The sequence below is a fragment of the Macaca fascicularis genome, chromosome 5 (assembly GCF_037993035.2).
Source record: "Macaca fascicularis isolate 582-1 chromosome 5, T2T-MFA8v1.1".
Lineage (NCBI taxonomy): Eukaryota > Metazoa > Chordata > Mammalia > Primates > Cercopithecidae > Macaca > Macaca fascicularis.
Window position 1 is genome coordinate 62,455,656 of NC_088379.1, and position 23,919 is coordinate 62,479,574.

General features: G+C 35.4%; 1 protein-coding gene across 11 annotated transcripts in view; it reads right to left on the reverse strand.

Annotated features, from left to right (window-relative positions):
- The window catches only part of SLC4A4 (solute carrier family 4 member 4), a 493,252-nt gene that overhangs the window by 59,386 nt on the left and 409,947 nt on the right, over positions 1-23,919 (reverse strand). For all 11 annotated transcript variants that reach the window (XM_065545104.2, XM_074039893.1, XM_065545105.2 and 8 more), the window contains one exon: positions 20,095-20,286. In XM_065545104.2, the coding sequence (XP_065401176.1) occupies positions 20,095-20,286 (192 nt within the window). The remainder of the gene's footprint in view (positions 1-20,094; positions 20,287-23,919) is intronic.

Consider the following 23,919-nt stretch of genomic DNA (forward strand, 5'->3'; position numbering starts at 1 on the left):
ACATAGGACAGAACACAAGAGTCCAAGAAGCAACTCACAGAAAACACCTGAGGCACAGAGAAGAAAAGCAAGTGGCTAGAAAGGCTAGAGGGGTTCCATATTGCAGGGAAAGGGTAATTAAGAGAACTTCAGTGGTCCACATCCCTTACATAGTCTGCTGCAATCTGACATACAGAAGAGCTCCTCCACCCACATGAACACTGACATTAGCAAGGGTGGTGGTTTAGAAACCAAGTGAGGGCATTACACCAGACTGGGAATTTGCACCGGGTCACTCACACCCACCTAAGACCTGAGCAGCTATGGCAGGGCACCATTTTGGGAGCACAGCCATCACTGGTGAAACAATCACACAAAGGAGTAAGAAAAAGGACTCGAATGGTACCACTAACAGAAATCCCCCAAACCATAAATAGTCAGAGAAAAAGAAAGGAAGAAAGAATATACAAAGCAGCCAGAAAACTATTAGTAACATGACAGAAGCAAAGCCTCACATATCAATAATAACTTTAAATATTAACAGATTAAATTCTACACTTAAAAGATATAGAACTGCTGACTGGATTTACAAAAGTAGCATCCAACTATATGCTACTTATAAGAAACTCACCTTACCAGTAAGGACATATACAGACTGAAAGTAAAGGGATGGAAAAAGATATTCCATGCAAATGAAAACCAGAAGTGAGCAAGAGTAGCTATACTTACATAAGATAAAACAGACTTGAGTCAAGAACAGTTTTTAAAAAGTCATTATATATGAAATAAAGCAATCAATCCAGGATGAGGATATAACAATTCTAAAAATATATGCACCCAACAATGGAGCACCCAGATTCATAAAGCAAATATTACTAGACCTGAAGAGACAGAATGCAATAGAGTAACAGTAGAAGACTTTAACATCACCTTGTCAGCATTAAATAGATAATCTAGATTTTAAAAAATCAACAAAGAAACACTGATTTAAACTGAACTTTAGACCAAATGAACCTAACACACATTTACAGAAAATTCTAAACGACTGCAGAATATACATTTCTTTCATCAGCACATGGAACGTTATTCAGGACTGACCATATGTTAGGCCACCAAACAATTTCTAAAAACTTTCACAAAATGAAAATCATATCAACTATCCTCTCAGACCACAATAGAATAAAACTAGAAATAAATACAAATATAAACTTCAGAAACTTATAAAAATATATAGAAATTAAACATACTTCTGAATGACCCTTGAGTCAATAAAGAAATTAAGATGAAAATCAAAAAAATTCTTGAAACAAATGAAAATAAAAACCGGATATACCCAAAACTGTGGAATACAGCAAAAGAGTATGAAGAAGGAAGTTTATAGTAATAAATATCTCCATGGAAAAGTAGAAAGATTACAAGTTAACAATCTAAAAATGTACATTAAGGATACAGAAAACCAAGAACAAACCAAATCCACAACTATCAGGAAAAAAAGAAATAATAAAGATCAGAGCAGAACTAACTGAAATACAGACTAAAAAAATACAAAGAATCAATGAAACAAAAAGTTGGTTCTTCAAAAAATATACACAACCAATAAACTGCTAGCTAGACTAAACAAGAAAAAAAGAAAGAAGACATCCAAGTAAAATCAGAAATGAAAAAGGAGACATTACAACTCATACAACAAAAATACAAAGATCATTAGATACTATTATGAACAACTATAGAATAATAAACTAGAAAACCTAGAGGAAATGGATAAATTCCTGGAAACATGCCAATTAAAATTGAATCAGTAAGAAATAGAAAATCTCAAAAGACCAATAATTAGTAGTAAGATTGAATTAGTAATAAAATGTCTCCCAATAAGGAAAATCCCAGGACTAGATAGAGTCACTGTGGAGTTCTACCAAAAACATAAAGAACCAACCAATCCTCCTCAAACTATTCCAAACAAATGAAGAGGAGAGAATTTTTCTTTATTAGTCCATTCTCGCATTACTTTAAAAAATTACCTGAGAATCGCTAATTTATAAAGAAAATAATTTTAATTGGCTCACAGTTCTGCAGGTTGTACAGGAAGCATGGTTGGGGAGGCCTCAGGAAACTTATAATCATGATGGAAGGCGAACAGGAAGCAGACATGTCCTACATGGCTGGAGCAGGAGGAAGAGGGCGAAGGGGGAGGTTCCACACATTTTTAAATAACCAGATCTTGTGAGATCTCACTATCATGAGAGCAGCAAGGGGGAAATCTAGACCCATAATCTAGTCACCTCCCACAAAGCCCCACCTCTGACAGTGGAGATTACAATTTGACATGAGATGTGGGTGGGGACACAAATCCAAACCATATCATCTCCCTAATACTTTCTATGAGGCTAATATCACCCTGATATCAAAAACAGACAAGAAAAGAAAAAAAGACAAACACAGGCCAATATTTCTGATAAGCACAGATACAGAAATTCCCAACAAAATACCAGCAACTCCAATCCAACAGTACATCTACAAGATAATACACCACAATTAAGTCAGATTTATCCCCGGGATGCAGCGATAGCTCAGCACAATAAATGCAAATCAATAAATGTGACATCACATCAACAGTATAAAGAACAAAAATCATACAGTCATCTCAATCAATGCAGAAAATATATATGATAAAATTCAACATCCTTTCATGATAAAAACTCTGAATAAACTAGGAATAGAAGGAACATATCTACGTCAAAATAATAAAGGCCCTGTACAACAAACCCACCACTAACGTCATACTGAATGAGGACAAGTTGAAAGCCCTTCCTCTAAGAACTGGAAAAAGACAAGGATATCCACTTTCACAACTCCTATTCAACACAGTCTGGAAGTCCTAACTGAAGCAACCAGGTTAGAGAAAGAAATAAAAGACGTCCAAATTGGAAAAGGGGAAGTTAAATTGTGCCTCTTTGCTGATGATACAGTCTTACATCTAATAAAACCCAAAAAATTCTACCAAAACTCTCTTAGATGTGATTTAAAAAATTAATGCAGTTGCAGGATACAAAAATCAACATACACGACCCAGTAGCATTTCTATACATCATGATCTAACCAAGAAAATAATTTAAAAGGTAACTGCATTTACAAGAGATACAATACAATAAAATAAAATACCTAGGAATAAATGTAACCAAGGGGGTGAAACATCTCTAGAAAGAAACTGCACAACACTGATGCAATGAAGAGAGGCTACAAATAGAAAAACTTCCCACACTCATGGATCAGAAGCATTAATACCATTAAAATGACGATAATGTACAAAGCAGTCTGCAGATTCAATGCGATCTGTTTCAAAATACTGCCAGCTTCACAGAATTAGAAAAAAATCCTATTTAATAAAACTCATATAGAACCAAAAAGAAGCCTGAATAGCCAAAGTAATCCTGAGCAGCAAAAAGAACAAAGCTCGAGGCATCACATCACCTGACTTCAAGATATATTACAATGCTATAGTAACCACATCAGTATAGTATTGCTATAAAAACAGACACATAGACCAACGGAACAGAGTAGATAATCCAGAAATAAAGATACACTTACAGCTAACTGATCCTCAAGATCAACAAACATTAACAAGAACTTACACTGGGTAAAGTATACCCTCTTTGATAAGTGGTGCTGGGAAAATCGGATACCCACATCCAGAAGAATACAACCGGACTCCCACCTCACCATATATAAACATCAACTCAACATTGATTAAAGACTTATACGTAAGACCCAAAACCGTAAAAATACGGGAAGAAAACCAAGGGAAATCTCTCCTGGACATGGTGTAGAACAATTAATTTATGATTAAGATCTGAAATTCACCGTCAACCAAACAAAAATAGACAAGTGGGATTTAAACCAAATAGCTGCTGCACAACAAAAGAAATAATCTACAGAATGAAGAGACAACCTATGGAATGGGAGAATATATTTGCAAATTATTCATCCAACAAGGAACTAACTTTAGAATACACAAGGTACTTAAACAACTCAAGAAAAGAAAAACAAATAGCTCCATTTAAAAGTGGGCAAAGGACACAAATAGACATTTCTCAAAAGAAGACAGGGTAACAGCCAACAGGTATATGAAAAAATGCTCAGCATCACTAATCACTCAGAGAAATGTAAATCAAAACTACAATGAGATGTCATCTTACCCCAGTCAGAGTGGCTATTACTAAAAAGACCAAAAATAAGATGTTGACAAGGATGCAGAGAAAGAGGAAATTTTTTATATGGTTGGTAGAAATGTAAACTACCACAGTCACTATGGAAAATAGTACTGAGATTTCTCAAAAACCTCACCATTTGATCCAGCAAACACAGTACTGGAAATCTACCCAAAGGAAAGGAAATCACTATATCAAAGGGATAGGATACTTGCACTCTCTTGTTTACCGCAGCACCATTCACAATAGCAAAGGTATGGGATCAACCTATGTGTCCATCAACAGATAAATGGATAAAGAAAATGTGACATACATATATAATGAAAAACTATGTAGCCATAAAAAGAATCAAATAATGTCATTTGCAGCAACATGAATAAAACTGAAGGTCATTGTGTTAAATGAAATAAGTCAGGCACAGAAAGGCATATAGTGCATGTTATCACTCATATGTGGGAGCTAAAAATTTGATCACATTGAAGTAGGGAGTGGAAAGATAGTTAACAGAATCTGGGAAGGGTGATGGGGGTGGGGCAGAGGATAAATCTGGTTATAGTTATAATGATACAGACAGAAGGAACAAATTCAATGTTTGATAAAAGGTTACAGTGACTATACTTAACAAAAATGTACTGAAAATGGGTGATAGATACCCTTAATACCCTTATAACCTTTGTTATATACATATAACAAAATCTCACACATACCCCATAAATTTGTGCAGATAAATAAAATAAAATAAAGCAAAAGTATCAAAGGCCCAGATCAAAGTTGTAATTTTAAGTTTAGAGAAAATTAGCACTCAGTTTTATTTACATTCTAATAAATACCAAAGACACTTTTAAAAAATGAAAACTAAAAGACGAATCTCCAAAATAAAACAAAAAAAAAGAGAATAATGGGAAAAAATTGCCAAAAAAGAATACCATCTATCCTCCAAAAATGAAGGAGAGACACTTTCCCAGACAAATAAATGCTGAGCAAGTTCACTCCCACCAGACCTGTATTACAAGAAAGGCTAAAGAGAATTCTTCAAGGTAAAAGAAGAGGATTCTAATAAGTAACTGAAAAACATTTGAAAGAATAAAACTCACTGGTAAAAGTAAGTGTACAGTTAAGTTCAGAAAATTAATATTGTAATTGTGGTGTGCAAATTACTTGTATATTTGGTATAAATATATACCATATATGCATTTGGTATAATATATACCATATATGCATTTGGTATAATATATACCATATATGCATTTGGTATAAATATATACCATATATGCATTTGGTATAAATATATACCATATATGCATTTGGTATAAATATATACCATATATGCATTTGGTATAAATATATACCATATATGCATTTGGCATAAATATATACCATATATATGTATTTAAAACTGTTTAAAATGATAATTGCTATAATAATTTGTTCAGGGATATATAACATTAAAAGTTATACATTGTGAAATCCAAAACATTAAAAAAGTGTATATGGTATATATTTTATATGGTATATATGTATACCATACATATATATACACATATATATAAATAAAGACAAAACTATTTAAAATTATAATTGCTATAATAATTTGTTCAGCGATATATAACATTAAAAGTTATACATTGTGAAATCCAATACATAAAAAAAGTGTTGGGGGGATGTAAAGTAAAAGTGCAAAGTCGTTTTATGCAATGAAAGGTAAGTTGTTATCATCTGAAAATAGCCTGTTATAATTGTAAGATGCTTTATGTAAGTCTCATGGTAACCACAAAGCAAAAATCCCTAGAAGACACATAAAAGATAAAAGGTAACAAATCAAAACACACTGGAGAAAATTATCTAATCACAAAGGAAAACAACAAAAGAGGAAGGGAAGAACAAAGAATCTACAAATTAACCAGAAAATAATTAACAAAATGGTAGTAGAAAGTCTGTACTTATAAAAATTACCTTGAATGTAAATGGGTTAAATTCTCCACTAAAAAGACACAGAATGGTTGAATGGATATTTTTTTAAAGATCCAACTATACACTGCCTAAAAGAGACTCATTCACCTCTGAGGACACACATAGTTTAAAACTGAAAAGATGCAACCAAAAGAAAACAAGGATGTCTGTATTTGCATCAGATAAAATAAATTGTAAGTAAACACACAAGACAAAGAAGGTCACTATATAATGATAAAGGAATCAATTAACAACAAGACACAAAAATTTTCATTTCAGACATCATTAAGATGGCCGACTAGAGTTGCCTGGCACTCATCCACTCCACGCAAAGGGACCAAAATAGCAAATAAATAATTACATTTACATTAGAGTGACAGAAATTATGTTGGGAGAGATCCAGAGATCCACACCCCCTGTGGAGTGTGAAAGCCCAGGATAGAGAAAGGAAACGGCATCCTTCTGCTTCTGTCACACTATCTTCTTGCTGGGATTGGCTCAGAATCAGGGAAGACTTATTATTATGACAAAAAGATAAACTGGAGGCCCCCAGAAATCCCCATAGCCACCAGAGATGCCAGAAGTCCTTGCTACAGGAGAGTCCCCAGTCCTTACAGGTCCAAAACCCAGATTAGGGAGTTTCTAGAAGTTTACACTGCTGCATTGCCCCAGAGTAGGTGCTCAGGTTGTATATACTCTACCCTGCAAGCAAGGTGCTATGGCATGACACCATCTTTAAACTGGACTGTTAGACAGCATCCCATCCTGGGAGCCAGAAGCTGCTGCCTCTCTCCATCCTTGAGGCCTCACCCTCATTTCACCAAGTTTACACACGTGCCTCCAGCGCCACAATCCCAGGTGCACAAAGCATAGAACCAACAGTATGACTGAGAACCCACTGTTCAAACCCATGGGGCATCCTCACCCATGAGGAACAGGTGGACCTGCAAAGCAGGAAAGTCACTGAATAGCTAGCCAGTCTGCCATGCACCTTACCCAAGAGGCTACCTGGTGACACCGCTGGTCCCCAAACCCCAGATTGCTTGCCACACAGTCTGCTGGCCCACCATGCACAAATGTTCCCAGCTCCGAAACTGGCCCAGGCATTCTAAAGAGCCTAGCAAAACCACACTACCACCATTACAAATGCCCATGAAGTAGGCCACTGAGGCAATCACAGATTGCTGACAAAAATTAAGCGGAAGAAAATGTATAGCAACCATGCTACTGAGCCTACCCAGAACCAAAGCCAATATACTATACCAAAAGACAACCCTAAGACCCATCTACAGAAAAAAAAAAAAAAAAAAAATCCCTCTCTACGAAAGATACTCCATGAGTTTTTAAAAAATTAATATTTCACTAGATGTGTAGATATCAACATAGAGACACAAGAAATACAAAAAGGCTGGTTTGACTTCCACTCTTCCTATTTGAATAGCCTTTATTTCTTTCTCTTGCCTGATTGCCGTGGCCAGAACTTCCAATACTATGTTGAATAAGAATGGTGAGAGATGACATCCTTGTCTTGTACTGGTTTTCAAGGAGGATGCTTACAGACTTTGCCCATTCAGTATAATATTGGCTGTGGGTTTGTCATACACGGCTCTCCTTATTTTGAAGTATCTTCCTTTAATAACTAGTTTGAGAATTTTTAACATAAACGAATGCTGAATTTTATCAAAAGTCTTTTCTGCATCTATTGAGATAATCACATGGTTTTTTCCTTAGTTCTGGTTATGTGATGAATCACATTTCTTGATTAGTGTATGTTGAACCAACCTTGCATCCCAGAGATGAAGCCTACTTGATTGTGGTGGATAAGCTTGACGTGCTGCTGGATTTGGTTTGCCAGCATTTTGTTGAGGATTTTTGCATCAATGTTCATCAAGCATACTGGCTAAACTTCTCATTTTTTGTTGTATCTCTGCCAGGTTTTGGTGTCAGAATGATGCTGGATTCATACAGTGAATCAGGGAGAAGTCCGTCCTTTTAATTTATGGAATAGTTTCAGTAGAAATGATACCAGCTCTTCTTTGTACATCTAGTAGAAGTCAGCTGTGAATCCATCTGGTTCTGGTCTTTTTTGGGTTGTTGGACTATTTACTACTGCCTTAATTCCAGAACTCATTATTGGTCTGTTCAGGGATTCAACTTCTTCCTGATTCAGTCCTGGGAAGGTGGATGTGTCCAGGAATTTATCCATTTGTTCTACATTTCCTAGAGTATGTGCATAGAGGTGTTTATATTATAAACACCATTATAATATTCTCTAATGGTTGCTTGTATTTCTGTGGGGTCAGTGGGGATATCCCCCTTTATCATTTCTGCTTGTGTTTATTTGAGTCTTCTCTCTTATCTTCTTTATTAGTCTAGCTAGTGGCCTATCTCTTTTACTAATTTTTTCAAAAAACCAGCTCCTGGATTCATTGATCTTTTGAAGGGTTTTTCATGTCTCTATCTCATTCAGTTCAGCTCTGATCTTGGTTATTTCTTGTCTTCTGCTAGCTTTTGGGTTTATTTGCTCTTGATTTTCCAGTTCTTTTAGCTGTGATGTTAGTTTGTTAACTTGAGATCTGTCTAGCTTTTTGATGTGGGCTTTTAGTGCTATAAAGTTCCCTCTTAACACTGTTTTAGCTACATCCTAGTGATTCTGGTACATTGTCTCTTTGTTCTGATTAGTTTCAAAGAACTTCCTGATTTGTGCCTTAATTTCATTATTTACCCAAAAGTCATTCAGGAGCAGGTTGTTCAATTTCCACGAAGTTTTATGGTTATTGAGTGAATGTCTTAATCCTGAGTTCTAATTTGATTATGCTGTGGTCCCAGAGACTGTTTGTTATGATTTCAGTTCTTTTGCATCTGCTGAGGAGTGTTAACTTCCGATTATGTGATCAATTTTAAACTGCTATGTGGTGATGAGAAGAAAGTATATTCTGTTGTTTTCAGGCAGAGTTCTGTAGATATCTATCAAGTCTACCCGATGCAGAGCTGAGTTCAGGTCTTGAATACCTTTGTTACTTTTCTATCTTGATGATATGTCTAATATTGTCAGTGGGGTATTAAAATCTTGCACCATTATTGTGTGGGAGTCTAAGTTGCTTTGAAGGTCTCTAAGAACTTGCTTTATAGATCTTGGTGCTTTCTTATTGGATGCATTTCTATTTAGGACAATTAGCTCTTCTTGTTGAATTGAACCCTTTATCATTATGTAATACCCTTTGTCTTTTTCCATCTTTGCTGGTTTGAAGTCTGTTTTGTCAGAAACTAGGATTGCAACCCATGCTTTTTTTTCTGTTTTCCATTTGTTCGGTAAATTTTCCTCCATCCTTTTATTTTAAGCCTACGTGTGTCTTTGCACGTGAGATTGGTCTCTTGAAGACTGAATACAAATGAGTCTTGGTTCGTTATGCAGCTTTCCACTCTGTGTCTTTTAATTGGGGCATTTAGCCCATTTACATGTAAGGTTAGAATTGTTATGTATGGATTTGATCCTGTCATCCTGATATTAGCTGGTTATTTTGCAGACTTGTTTATATGGTCACCTTATGGTGTCACTGGTCTGTGTACTTCAGTGTGTTTTTGTAGTGGCTGGTAATGGTTTTTCCTTTCCATATTTAGTGCTTCCTTCAAGAGCTCTTGTAAAGCAGGTATGGTCATAATGAATTTCCTTGTTTTTGCTTGTCTGAAAATAATTTGATTTCTCCTTTGCTTATGAAGCTTAGGTTGCCAAGATATGAAATCCTAGGTTCAATTTTATTTTCATTAAGAATGTTAAATATTGGCCCCCAATCTCTTCTGGCTTATAGGATTTCCACTGAGAGCCCCACTGTTGGTCTCATGGGATTCCCTTTGTAGGTGATCTAGCCTTTCTCTCTAGCTACCCTAAACATTTTTTCTTTCATTTCAATCTTGGAGAATCTGATGATTACGTCTCTTGAGGATGATCTTCTTGTGAAGTATCCTGCCAAGGTTCTCTGTGTTTCCAAAATTTGAATATTGGCCTGTCTAGCTAGGTTGGGAAAGTTCTCCTGGATGATATCCTGAAATGCGTTTTCCAAACTGGGAGTCAAACTACCTAGTTTGCAGATTACATCAAACTATATCTAGAAAACCCCATCAACTCAGCGACAAAGGTTCTTGGGCTGCCAAACAACTTCAGCAAAGTCTCAGGATACTAAATCAATGTGCAAAACTCACTAGCATTACTTTAAACCAACAACAGGCAAGTCAAAACTCAAATCACAAATGAACTCCCATTCACAACTGGCACAAAAAGAATAAAATACCTAAGAATACAGTTAATGACGGAAGTGAAGGACCTCTTCAACGAGAACTACAAACCACCACTCAAGGTTATCAGAGATGACACAAACAAATGGAAAAGCATTCCATGCTCATGAATAGGAAGAATCAATATGTTAAAATGTTAAAATGGCCATACTGCCCAAAGCAATTTGAAGAGCCAATGCTATTCCAAGTAAAATGCTATTCATATTATTCACAGAATAAGAAAAAACTATTTTAAAATTCATATGAAACCAAAAAAGAGCACAAATAGCCAAGGCAATCCTAAGCAAAAGGAACAATACTGGAGGCATCATGCTACCTGACTTCAAACTACAGGGCTACAGAAACCAAACAGCATGGTACTGGTACAAACACAGACATATAAACCAAAGAAACCGAATAGAAAATCAAGAAATAAGACCACACACCTACAACCATTTGATCTTTGACAAACCTGACAGAAACAAACAATGGGGAAAGAATTCCCTATTTAATAAATAGTGCCAAGAGAACTGGGTAGCTGTTTGTAGAAAATTAAAACTTGACCTCTTCCTTACACCATATACAAAAATTAACTCAAGATGGATTAAATACTTAATTGTAAAACCCAAAACCATAAAAACCCTAGAAGAAAATCTAGGTAATACCATTCAGGACATAGGCATGGGAAAAGATTTCATGATGAAGACGCCAAAAGCAATTGCAACAAAAACAAAAATTAACAAACAGAATCTAATTAAACTAAAAAGTTTCCACACAGCCAAAGAAACGGTCATCATTGTAAACAGCCAACCTACAGAGTGGAAGAAAATTTTTGCAAACTGCGTATCTGACAAAGGTCTAATATCCAGCATCTATAAGGTACTTAAACAAATTTACAAGAAAAAAACAAAAACTCCCATTAAAAAGTGGGCAAAGGACATGAAAAGACACTTACTTCTCAAAACAAGACATACATGTGGCCAGCACACATATGAAGAAAAAAACCCTCAACATCACTAATCATTACAGAAATGCAAATCAAAACTGCAATGAGATACTGTCTCACACCAGTCAGAATGGCTATTATTAAAAAATCAAAAAATAACAGATGCTGGCAAGGTTGTGGAGCAAAAGCCTTTGGGTATATATTCCTTTGGATATATATCCTTTGGGTATATATACCCAAAGGAATATAAATTGCTCAATTATAAAGACACATGCATACATATATTCATTGCAGCACTATTCACAATATCAAAGGCATGGAAACAACCTAAAAGCCCATCAGTGATAGACTGGATAAAGACAACGTGGTACATATACAACATGAAATACTATGCAACTACAAAAAGGGACATGGATGGAGCTAGGGGCAATTTATCCTTAGCAAACTAATGCAGGAACAGAAAACCAAATACCACACGTTCTCACTTATAAGTGTGAGTGAAATGATGAGAACATACAGATACATTCAGAAAAACAACACAGTCTGGGGTCTGTTGGGAGGGGGAGGTGGGAAGAGGGAGAGAATCAGGAAGAAAAGCTAGTGGATGCTGGGCTTAATACTTGGGTGATGGAATGATCTGTGTGGCAAACCACCACGGCACAAATTTACCTATGTAACAAACCTGCACATCCTGCACATGTACCCTGAATTAAAATAAAGGTTGGATATTTTAAAAATACCAAAAAAGCAAAGATGAAAAAGAAAAATAATAATAACACCCCCCACCCCATGAAACACAGTCTTCAGTGGGAGGTCCAAAAAAAGAATATTTATAAAATAGATCAAAATATATTCAAAATAATAATCTTAAAGAAACTCAGAGAAATACTATAAAATACAAACAATTCAGTGAATCTGGAAAAATAATTCATGATCTGAATGAAAAATTCAAAAAAGTGAAAGATATAATAAGAAAGAATCAAATGGAAATCTTGGAGATGAAGAATTCAGTGAAAGAAATAAAAAAGTACAAATGAGAGCATCAAGAACAGACTAGATCAAGAAGATGAAAGAGTTCCTGAACTTGAAGACATCTTTTGAATTAACCCAGTCAAGTCAGAGGAAAAAATAAATAAGAATTAAGTAAATAAATCTTTGCATTATATGTGTGAAAGTGAGAGAAGAGACAAATAAAATAACAGAAAACCTATTAAACAAAAATAATGACTGAAAACTTCAAGGTCTTGGGAGAAATATGAACATCCTGATCCAAGAAGCTCAAAAGTTCCCAACTGGACTGAGCCCTAAACGATGTTCTCCAAGGCATGTTAATACTCAAACTGTCAAAAGCTAAAGACACAAAAAAGAATTCTATAAGCTGCAAGAGAAAAGCATCAAGTCACATATAAGAGAATCTTTATTAGATGATTAGCAGATTTCTCAGCAGAAATCTTGCCAGTCAGGAAAGAAGGGATAATATATTCAAAGCATGGAAACAAAAACCAACTGTTAGCCAATACCACATCCAGCAAAGCTAAAATAAAGATCCTTCCAGACAAGCAAAAGCTGAGGGAATTCATTATTGCTAGATCAGCCTTATAAAAAGTGCTTAAGAGGTACAACTGTAAACAAAAGGGTCATATTTATGAATCATGAAAATACAAAACTCACCAGTAGAGGTAAATTCATAATCAAATGCAGAATTTTAATGGTGCTACATAAATCTTTCAATCCCTAGCATGAAAGGTTAAACTTAAAATGGTGAAAAACAAGAAAAGCCATAATTAGCGACTAAGAAACACACAGTAGATAAGAAAGTAAATAAAGGTAACAAACATATACACTGTGGGAGGGAGCAAAAAGTCTAAAGTATTTTAACGTGACCAAAGTTAAGTTGTTATCAGCTTAAAATAGAGTATTATAATTACAAGACTCATTATGTTAGCCCCATGGCAACCACAAAGACAGAAATTACAGCAGATAAACACATGAGAAAGGGAAAAGAAACAAAGCTTAACACCAAACCACAGAGGTAAACAACAAGAGAGGAAGAAAGGTACAAAGGATATTAAAATAATCAAAGTACAATTAACAAAATGATAGGAGTAAGTCCTTACTTATCAATAAAAACCTTGAATGTAAATGACTTAAGTTCTCCATTGAAAAGATACAGAGGGAATGAATGGATGAAAAAAAAAAAAAAAAAGACCAAACTATAGTTTGCCTACTAGAGATCCCCTCACTATTAAGGACAAACAGACTGAAAATGAAAGGATGGAAAAAAATACTGCATGCAAATGGAAACCAAAAGTGAGTAGAGGTATCCATATAAAATATATTTTAAGTCAAAAACTGTAAAAAGTGGCATAGAAGATCATTATATAATAATAAAAGAATCGATTCAACAAGAAGATAAAACAATTATAAATCTATATGCACCTAATCACAGAGTACCCAAATATATAAAGCAAATATTATTATTAGATCTAAAGGGAGAAACAGAAGACAATACAATAATAGTAAATTTTAATACCCCATTTTCAACAACGGACAGATCATCTATACAGAAAATCAACAAGGAACATTGGACTTCAGTTGCACCAAACATCAAATGGACCTAACAGACCTTTGCAGAATATTCCATCTAACTGCTACAGAATACACATTCTTCTCAATTGCATATGTAACATTCTCCAGGATAGATCATATGCTAGGCTACAAAACTAGTCTTAGAAAATTTAAGAAAACAGAGATCATATCAAGTATCTTTTCTGACCACAATGATATAAAACTATAAATTAACAATAAGGAAAACTTTGAAACCTTTACAAACACATGGAAGTTTATGCTTCTGAATATGTATGCTACTAAATAACCAATGTGTGAGTGAACAAATTAAAAATGAAATTAATAAATTTGAGAAAAATGAGAATGGATATACATCATACCAAAACCCATGGGACACAACAAAAGCAGTTCTAAGAGTTAAATTTATAGCAATAAATGACTACATCAAAAGAAGATTTCTAATAAACAGCCTAAGGAAACATGTCAAGGAGCTAGAAAGACAAAAACAAACTAAACTCAAAACTGTCAGAAAGAAGGAAATAATAAAACTCAAAGAAGAAAGACTAAGACAAATAAAAAAAATCAACAAAACTAAAAATTGGAGTTTCTTTAAAGATAAACAAAATCAGCCAGGGTGCAGTGGCTCACACCAGTAATCCCAGCACTGTGGGAGGCCGAGGCAGGTGGATCACTTGAGGTCAAGAGTTCAAGATAAGTCTGTTCAACATGGCGAAACCCCGTCTCCACAAAAAATATAAAAATTAGTTGGGTGCGGTGGCACACGCCTGTAATACCAGTTACTCAGGAGGCTGAGGCACGAGAATCCCTTGAACCCAGGAGGCTGAGGTTACAGTGAGCTGAGATGGCACCACTGCTCTCTAGCCTGGGCAACAGAGCAAGACTCCATCTGAAAAATAAAATAAAATAGACTGGGCGTGGTGGCTCACGCCTGTAATCCCAGCACTTTGAGAGGCCAAGGCGGGGGCAACACGAGGTCAGGAGATCGAGACCATCTGGCTAATATGGTAAAACCCCATCATTACTAAAAATACAAAAAATTAGCCAGGTGTGGTGGCATGCCCCTGTAGTCCCAGCTACCTGGGAGACTGAGGCAGGAGAATCATTTGAACCTGGGAGGCAGAGGTTGCAGTGAGCTGAGATGGTGCCACTGCGCTCCAGCCTGGGTGACAGAGAGAGACTCCATCTCAAACACACACACAAAATAATTAATTAATTAATTAATTAAATTAAAAATATAAATAAATAAATAATGATAAGCAAAACCAACAACCCAATAGCTAGGCTAAAAAAAAAGAAGACTGAAATAAATAAAGTCAGTGATTAAAAAGAGACATTACACCTGATAACAAGGAAATAAAAAAAAAAACTCTAAGAGATATTTATGAACACAACAACAAACTAAATAACCAAGAAGAAATGGGTAAATTCCTAGACACATACAACCTATGAAAGGAAGGAAAGAAGAAGTTAAATTGTCTCTGTTAGCAGACAATATGATCTTACATAAAGACTCCACCAAAAAATATTTAGAAGTAATAAAAAAATTCAGTAAAGTTGCAGAATATAAAATCAACATACAATTCAGCAGTGTTTCTATGGACCAACAACAATCTATCTGAAAAAAAAAAAATCACAATCCCACTTACAATAGCTACAAAAGAATAAAATACTTAAGAATAAATTTAACCAGGGAGGTGAATGTGCTATGCTTTGAAAATTATAAAGAATTGATGAAAGATATTGAAGAAGACAGGAGTAAATGGAAAGATATCCTGTATTCATGAATTTGAAGAATTGGTATTATTAAAAAGTCCATACTACCAAAGCAATCTACTGATTCAAAGCAAACCCTATCCAAATTCCAATGATATGTTTTACAGAAATAGAAAAAGTAATCCTAAAATTTGTATCAAATCACAAAAGACCCCAAATAGCCAAACCAATCTTGAGCAAAAAGAAGAAAGCTGGAAGTATCACAGTACCTTATTTCAAAATCTACTACAAAACTCCAGCAATCAAAACAGCATGGTAGTGGTAGAAAAACAGACATGTAGACCAATGGGATAGAATAGAGTCTAGGAATAAATCCATGCATTTGTGGCCAACTGATTTTCAACAAAGATGCCAAGAACACACAATGGGGTAACAGCTGTCTCTTCAATAAATGTTGCTAGGAGAACTAGATATCCAAATGCAGAAGAATGAAATTAGACCTTCATCTCATACCATATACAACAATCAGTTCAAAATGGATTAAGGCCAGGCAGGATGACTCACACCTGTAATCCCTGCACTTTGGGAGGCCAAGGTGAGTGGATCACAAGGTCAGGAGTTCAAGACCAGCCTGGCCAAGATGGTGAAACCCCATCTCTACTAAAAATACAAAAAAAAGAAAATAGCCAGGGATTAAAGACTTAAATATAAGACCTGAAACTGTAAAACTATTAAAAGAAAACTTAAAGGAAAAGCTCCATGACATTAGTCTGGGCAAAGATTATTGTTAACATCAAATAACCTAACATTACACTTCAACATAAGGTTATTTTTTGACAACAAAAGCAAACAGAGACAAACAGGATTGCATCAAACTAAAACTGAACAGCGAAGAAAATAATCAACAGACTGAAGAGAGAATCTGTGGAATGGGAGAATATATTTGCAAACCATACATCCAATAAGGGGTTAATAACCAAAATATATAAGGAACTCAAACAACTCCATAATAAGAAAACAAAAAACTCACCTAATAAATAGACAGAGGACCTGAATAGATGTTTTTACAAAAGACGACACATAAATGGCCAAAAAAATATGAAAAAATGCTCAACATCATGAAGTATCAAGGAACTACAAATTAAATCCACAATGAGATATGACCTCACACCTGTTGGGATGGTTATTATCAAAAAGACAAAAGGTAAGTGTTGGTGATTTTGTGGAGAAAAGGTAACCCTTGTACACTGTTGGTGGGAATGAAAATTAGAACAGTCATTGCAGAAAACATTATGGAACTTTCCCCCAAAAATAAAAACCAGAACTACTGTAGGATCCAGCAACCCTACTTCTGTGTATATATCCAAAAGAAATGAAATTATGATCTCAAAGAGATATAAATACTCTCATGTACTTTGTAGCATTATTCACAATAGCCAAGATATGGAATCAACCTAAGTGTTCATCAACAGATGAATAAAGAAAATGTGGCACACATAAACAATGGAATACTATCCAGCCTTAAAACAAAGGAAATTCTGTCATTAGCAATAATTTGGATAAACCTGGAGGACCTTATGTGAAGGGAAATTAGCCAAGAACAGAATGACAAACAAATGTGATCTCACTGACATGTGAAACCTAAAATATCAAACTCATATAAGTAGATAGTAGAATGGTGCCTACTGGAGGCAGGGAATGGCAGGATATTGGTCAAAGGGTACAAAGTATCAGACAAGAGGAATAAGTCTTTGAGATCCACTGCACAGCATAATGACTATAGCTAATAATAATGTGTTGTATATTTTAAACTTGCTAAAAGAGTAGGTTTAAAATGTTCTCATCACAAAAGTGATAAGTATGTGAGGTTATGGATATGTTAATTAGCTTGCTTTAATCATTCCACAACATATACATATGTCACATTGTACTCCAGAAATATATAGTTTACATTATTGTTGATCAATTAAGATTTTAAAACTTAGGAAAAGGATCTCCATTCATCTCAAGGTGGAAACCAGTTTATTTTGCCAATTATGACTTATAAGTCCTTCACAAATTTTTCACTTTTCCACTCACTATACTTAAATTATATCAGACTTTGGCAGGTGGTGATGATTTACAAAGTATAAGCCAAAAATATAAACAAACAAAACCCAAGATGCCAATAAATTAGTAATTAAGAAGGAAAAACCTCAAGAGAAAAAAAAATTATTCTCAAAGACTTTTACCCAGGAATCTGTTCTACACAAAACTCATACAATTGAAGAGGTGTATCAAGAAAGCACATTTCCCAGTGTCTTTAAGAACAGGCAGTTAATCTGAATGTGTGAAATAGCCAATTCTTAAACAATAAAGAGTTGGGAAAATAGTAACTATTTGCAAAGCACAGATTCTACCAAAAGCCTTAAGTAAGAGAGAGCGGCAGAGAGAGAGAGAGAGCGCAGGTATGTACACACACTGTGGGCTAAACAAAGAATGGCTGTGCATTGAATTCTTTCTGCCTGTGGATCACCAGCTTGTAATGCCCATATTAAGCAGACTATGTTGAATGCTTCTTCCTACATTTCACTTTGTGGAAATTTTTCATTCCTTGGGTTATCTACTTCCAGACATTTCATTATCAACCCTTCCATTTACTTTCAATTTTGTAAGAAGAATCAGAGAGTCAAAAATTTTCTAGGTGAAAGTAAATATATTTTCAATAGTGCTGCAATAAACATACGTGTGCATGTGTCTTTATAGCAGCATAATTTATAATCCTTTGGGTATATACCCAGTAATGGGATGGCTGGGTCGTATGATACATCTAGTTCTAGATTCTTGAAGAATCGCCATACTGTTTTCCACAATGGTTGAACTAGTTTACAGTCCCACCAGCAGTATAAAAGTGTTCCTATTTCTCCACATCCTCTCCAGCACCTGTTGTTTCCTGACTTTTTAATGATCGCCATTCTAACTGGTGTGAGATGGTATCTCATTGTGGTTTTGATTTGCATTTCTCTGATGGCCAGTGATGATGAGCATTTTTTCATGTGTCTGTTGGCTGTATGAATGTCTTCTTTATTCACAATAGCAAAGACTTGGAATCAACCCAAATGTCCATCAGTGACAGATTGGATTAAGAAAATGTGGCACATATACACCATGGAATACTATGCAGCCATCAAAAAGGATGAGTTTGTGTCCTTTGTAGGGACATGGATGCAGCTGGAAACCATCATTCTTAGCAAACTATCACAAGAACAGAAAACCAAACACCGCATGTTCTCACTCATAGGTGGGAACTGAACAATGAGATCATTTGGACTCAGGAAGGGGAACATCACACACAGGGGCCTATCATGGGGAGGGGGGAGGGGGGAGGAATTGCATTGGGAGTTATACCTGATGTAAATGACGAGTTGATGGGTGCAGCACACCAACATGGCACAAGTATACATATGTAACAAACCTGCACGTTATGCACATGTACCCTACAACTTAAAGTATAATAATAATAAATAAATTTAAAAAAAAAAAAAGAAAGTAAATATATTTTCATTTCCTAGGAACTGGAAAAAGAATTTCATCAAGTGCATCTCATATTTTAAAATGCTTCTATTCCTTTTAAACATAATGCAGGAAGAGTTATTTCATGAGATGTCAGCTGTATAGAGCAAGTCACTGATATAAATCAGGTGTAATCAAGATTGCCTAAGAAACACTGACGTCCTAAACACTGAGAACTGAACTGTAAAGCAAAGGATTATCTTAGTTTGATTCTGCAAGCAAAAAACCAAAATGCCATTAACTAAATGTTAGTCTTTTCTTGTAGTATTTCCATGAACCCACAGTTTTGACTAAGCTCACTCAGGCATTTTAATGGGAGACAGGATGTTTGCATAACCCAGTTTAATTATCTGTTTCTCTGTACTATGGCATTCATCATTACAGAAAGGAAAGTTTGGCTCATATGACAGTCATATCTTATACCAATACTTGTGTAACAACACAATTTAAGTTTACTCTCACAACCCATAATTCAAGTACTAAAATACTCAAACGTACAGCTGCTGAAGAAATTCTACAACATGGAAATTCCTGATAAACATGAAGAGTTTTTGATTATGTACTTAAACACTATGAATGTAAAAGGTATTTTCTTCACTCATGCATTTTTAGATATAATTCGTCTCATTTTTTTTCCTTTCATCACATTCAGAATTATGAGAGATATATGACAGAATTATGTGAGCAAGTCCTTGGAAGGTTTTCTAAAGCTTGACTAGACTTATGTTAATAAGTATGCACATGAACAAAAATTGAAGTGTAATTTTTAAAATGCACAAAATTATATCGGACACGTTGAATTATAGGTGCCTTTTTAACCTTGCAAAGTTGTATTATTGTTGATACAGTGTAAATCCAATGAAAATGATTTAAAGCTCAGGTACTTACTGTGGTTGGAAAATAAGGACTAGTTTTGAATTTTTTCAGAGCCATGGAAGAGGTGTAGGTTCCCAAGAAGAGGATAAAAGACATGAGTGTAATATCAGGAACAAAATTACAGTTGTTCCCCACGAGGTTTCCTCCATGTTTCAAACACTCCTTCTTCGACAAAAATGCCCAGTCAAAGGTAGTATTATGGTACTGAAGAAGAAAAACATTAAAATTTTTCTAGAGAACCATGACATATAAAAAGCAGCCTTTGATACTTGATGAGCTATATAGGAATTATACTAAAAGTTTCTAGAAAACAGTCTGAAAATAGGCACTGGAGGGTGAAACTTGATGAGTTGCTCATGGAATAACAGATAAGATGGGCCAAGAGGGTGGCAATTATTGAAAATACAATGAGAATAATGCAATTTGTTACCTAGTTTGGGCAACAGCCTTAAAATCGCCCACTTGTTCAACAGAAACCACAAAGTACTTCTTTCCTGCATGCCTTCCTGAGAGTAAACTGAGACACATTAATATTCTAAGTCTCAAAATGTAAGACTCTCTAAAACACTTTTCTTTTTCAAAAAGTACTTACCTTTGTAAGGCACAGCTTCTTATGTGTCTACCTGATGGCCCTATGGTTAACGCTCTAAAAGTTTTAATACGTTAACTACTCACTGAGCACTTTCCCAACTACTCCGTTTCTTTTCTAAATAACTAGGGACTGGTGATTTAAGCAATTAAACTACAAAAATGTGGATGGTCCCTGCTTTTTCAATTGCATATTCTAATAAAGTATAGATTTTTTTTCTTCTTGACTCTAGGTCAGCATTATGAGCACCTGTTCTTGGTATGTGCTGTGATGCCTTTAAGGCTATGTAGTTGTGTATGGAATATTCATCTCCGTGTTACATGGCCTCAAACATATGGTCAGTTTTCATGAATGGCTGTTGCAGAGTCAGTGCTGTGCTTCCCTCTAGCAACTCACTTCTGTTTCTATTTTTGTTTCTAATACATAGGAGAATCCTTTGGCTAGTATAGTAGATAGGGCCAGCACACCCATCCCCCAGCTGCGCTCAGTACTAGCTGCTCTTAATTCATAGCTGTCTTCTTCTCTAGAGAACTGCCATTAGCCATTTCAGAGCCGCCTCACCTGCAGTGTAGTGCCTTCTCATAGCCGATTACTGACCAATACTAACCAGGGTTTAAAACTAGACTCTCTTTGTCTCCAGGTGAGAGCAACCCTATGCACAATTTATGCTCCAGAGCTCCCATGCGATCAGGCTGAAGCGAAACTCAGCTGAAACCACATTCTTGTTTAACTCCTTCCCTGTCTTATATTGTTCCTCTCAATCTGTTTTTATCGAGACCACTGTCTCAACAAAGTCACATGTACCCAAAATCCCTATATCTGAATCTGCTTCTATAACAGCCGACTTACTTGAATTATTAGTCAACCAAAAGTTAATGCCTCTAAGCCTAAGAAACTTTTTTCTAAAATATCAGGGTTTGGAGGAAACTTGAATGATTTCATCAGATTTCTCATCCTTAGTATTCAATAGTCCTGAAAGATGAACATTCATTCTCTGCCTGAACATTTTATGTGATGAGCAGTCTCCTGGTTGCTCATCCCCTTGCTTAATAAAATTTCTGCACAGATCTCCCTTATACTGATATTTGAATCTTCTTAAATACCCTTTAACTAAGTTTCTTTTGCTATACAAAACACTTTCTTGCATACTGTGACAATCTGGCTCTTTCCTGAGGAGAGATTTTCAAAATCATACCTATCTAAATGGATGTCAATGTGGTTGAGTGGAAGGGACTGGGTGTCTCAGCTTAGAAACATTCTAAATACCCGTAACTTATTCCTCTTAGGTCCAGGGCTAATGGATATATCATATGCTATCAGAAGAGTTATTTGAAAACACCTTGCAAATAAACGTGTAAAGATAAATTTCTCCTGTCCTTTGCAGACAAGAGTTCTACTTCACACCAAACACATCATCAGTGTCTTTTACTATTCAATGAATTCTCATGATATGGGTAATATAGTCATAAAGGAAGAATCTCTGGCCAGAAAGAGTTAAATTTTTTATAGAGCTCAAAAGGTAAAGTGCTTACAGAAGTCAATAAAAAACAAAATATATATCTTTCCCTGAAATATTTTTCCTATAGAAGCTTCAACTTGTAAACAGCTGAACTGCATTCTTGCTTTTATCAAACTTTGCTTCTGAAAGGTGATTAATCATATCTTATTTTGCTTTCGAGATTTCTGCATAGGGGTGTTTATAGCACCATATATTTAAAGTTTAGAAGTCATAATAGGTAACAGGTTTCTTTGTTTTAAAGTCAGCAAAAATTTGACATAATTTTACTTCAGCACTTTAATACCAGCAGAATTCTTCTCTATAACTAGAGTTGCCCACAGATAAGTTGCATTAAAGCAATCCTGCCAGGAAGTTCTATTGATTTTCTTACAGAGATTCAGGTTGAGGTGAAGACTACACAGATGTACATGAAATGACAGACATATTTTCTTGCTTACAGCAACTTAAAATGCCAAATGATCAGTATTTTGTAAGCCTCAAATGATTCTTTGTATCATTATCCAGAAACCTGAGTCTCCAAATACCACCTTTCATTAAGGACTTCAGTATAAAAACGGTAGGTGGCATGCATATATCTCAGCATATCTGGCATTTCAGAATACAAAGTTTTCTACTCCCATAAAACTTAAACTCTAGCTAATAAACAATTCTATTTAGATATCACTGAAAATACATCTATATTATCGTATTATTTCAATGTTATTCCATACAAGCCGATGTCAGTGAAGGCTAATTCCATAAAACTTCAGGCAGGGTCCATTTCACAAACAAACTTACCTATGTCCACTGCTACCCCCGATGTTCAAGCCACTATTGTCTCCTCTGGTCTTAATGCAAGAGATCCTTAACTCATCTCACTGCTACTGCCTTCTAGCCCTTACAAGTGATTCCTACATCTCTATGGTTTTGATCTTTATTTCCTATGCAAAAATCTATACATACTGTTTAAATGGTTAAATCAGAACTTTAAGAACAAGACAGTTCTGGCATGGTGGCTCACATCTGTAATCCCAGCATTTAGGGGGCTCAAGGCAGGAGGATCACTTGAAACCAGGAATTTGAGACTAGCCTGGGCAACATAGCAAGACATCATCTCCATTAATTTTTTTTTTTTTTAATTAGCCAGGCTCAGTGGTGCATGCCTGTGGTCCTAGCTACTCTGGAGACTGAAGCAGGAGGATCACTTGAGCCCAGGAGTTTGATGTTACAGTGAGCTATGATTGTGCTGCTATATGCCAGCCTGGGCAGCAGAGCAAGATCCTGTCTCTGAAGAAAACAAAGAACAAGACAAATGGGAACATAATCTCAGAAGTCCTTTCTGGCTGTTAGGATTCTTTTAGCACATTATCTGTTTTCCTTATGATGCTTGTAATGTTTTGTTACAATTATATTGTAGCTTCCTCACTAATCACTGTTGTAAGTTTGAACATATTCAGAGAAATATCTAATGGGTCTGAGACCTGAATCTAGGAGAGATGTCAAGTTTAGAGACATCTACTTAGGAGTCATCAGGAAAGAGCTGATCATTGTAGTAGTAAGACAATAAAACTACAAGGGAAAAATGTGCAGGAAAAAAAGAGAGTCAAACATCTAGGGTATCCACAATGGAAGTGAAGATACCACAAAACACTATGAAAAAGTCATCAGAGTGATGGGTAAAAGAAGTACAATAAGCTGAGAAATGTGTGGGAGTGAAAAAATTGCAACAGCAATTACAGACTATTTTTTC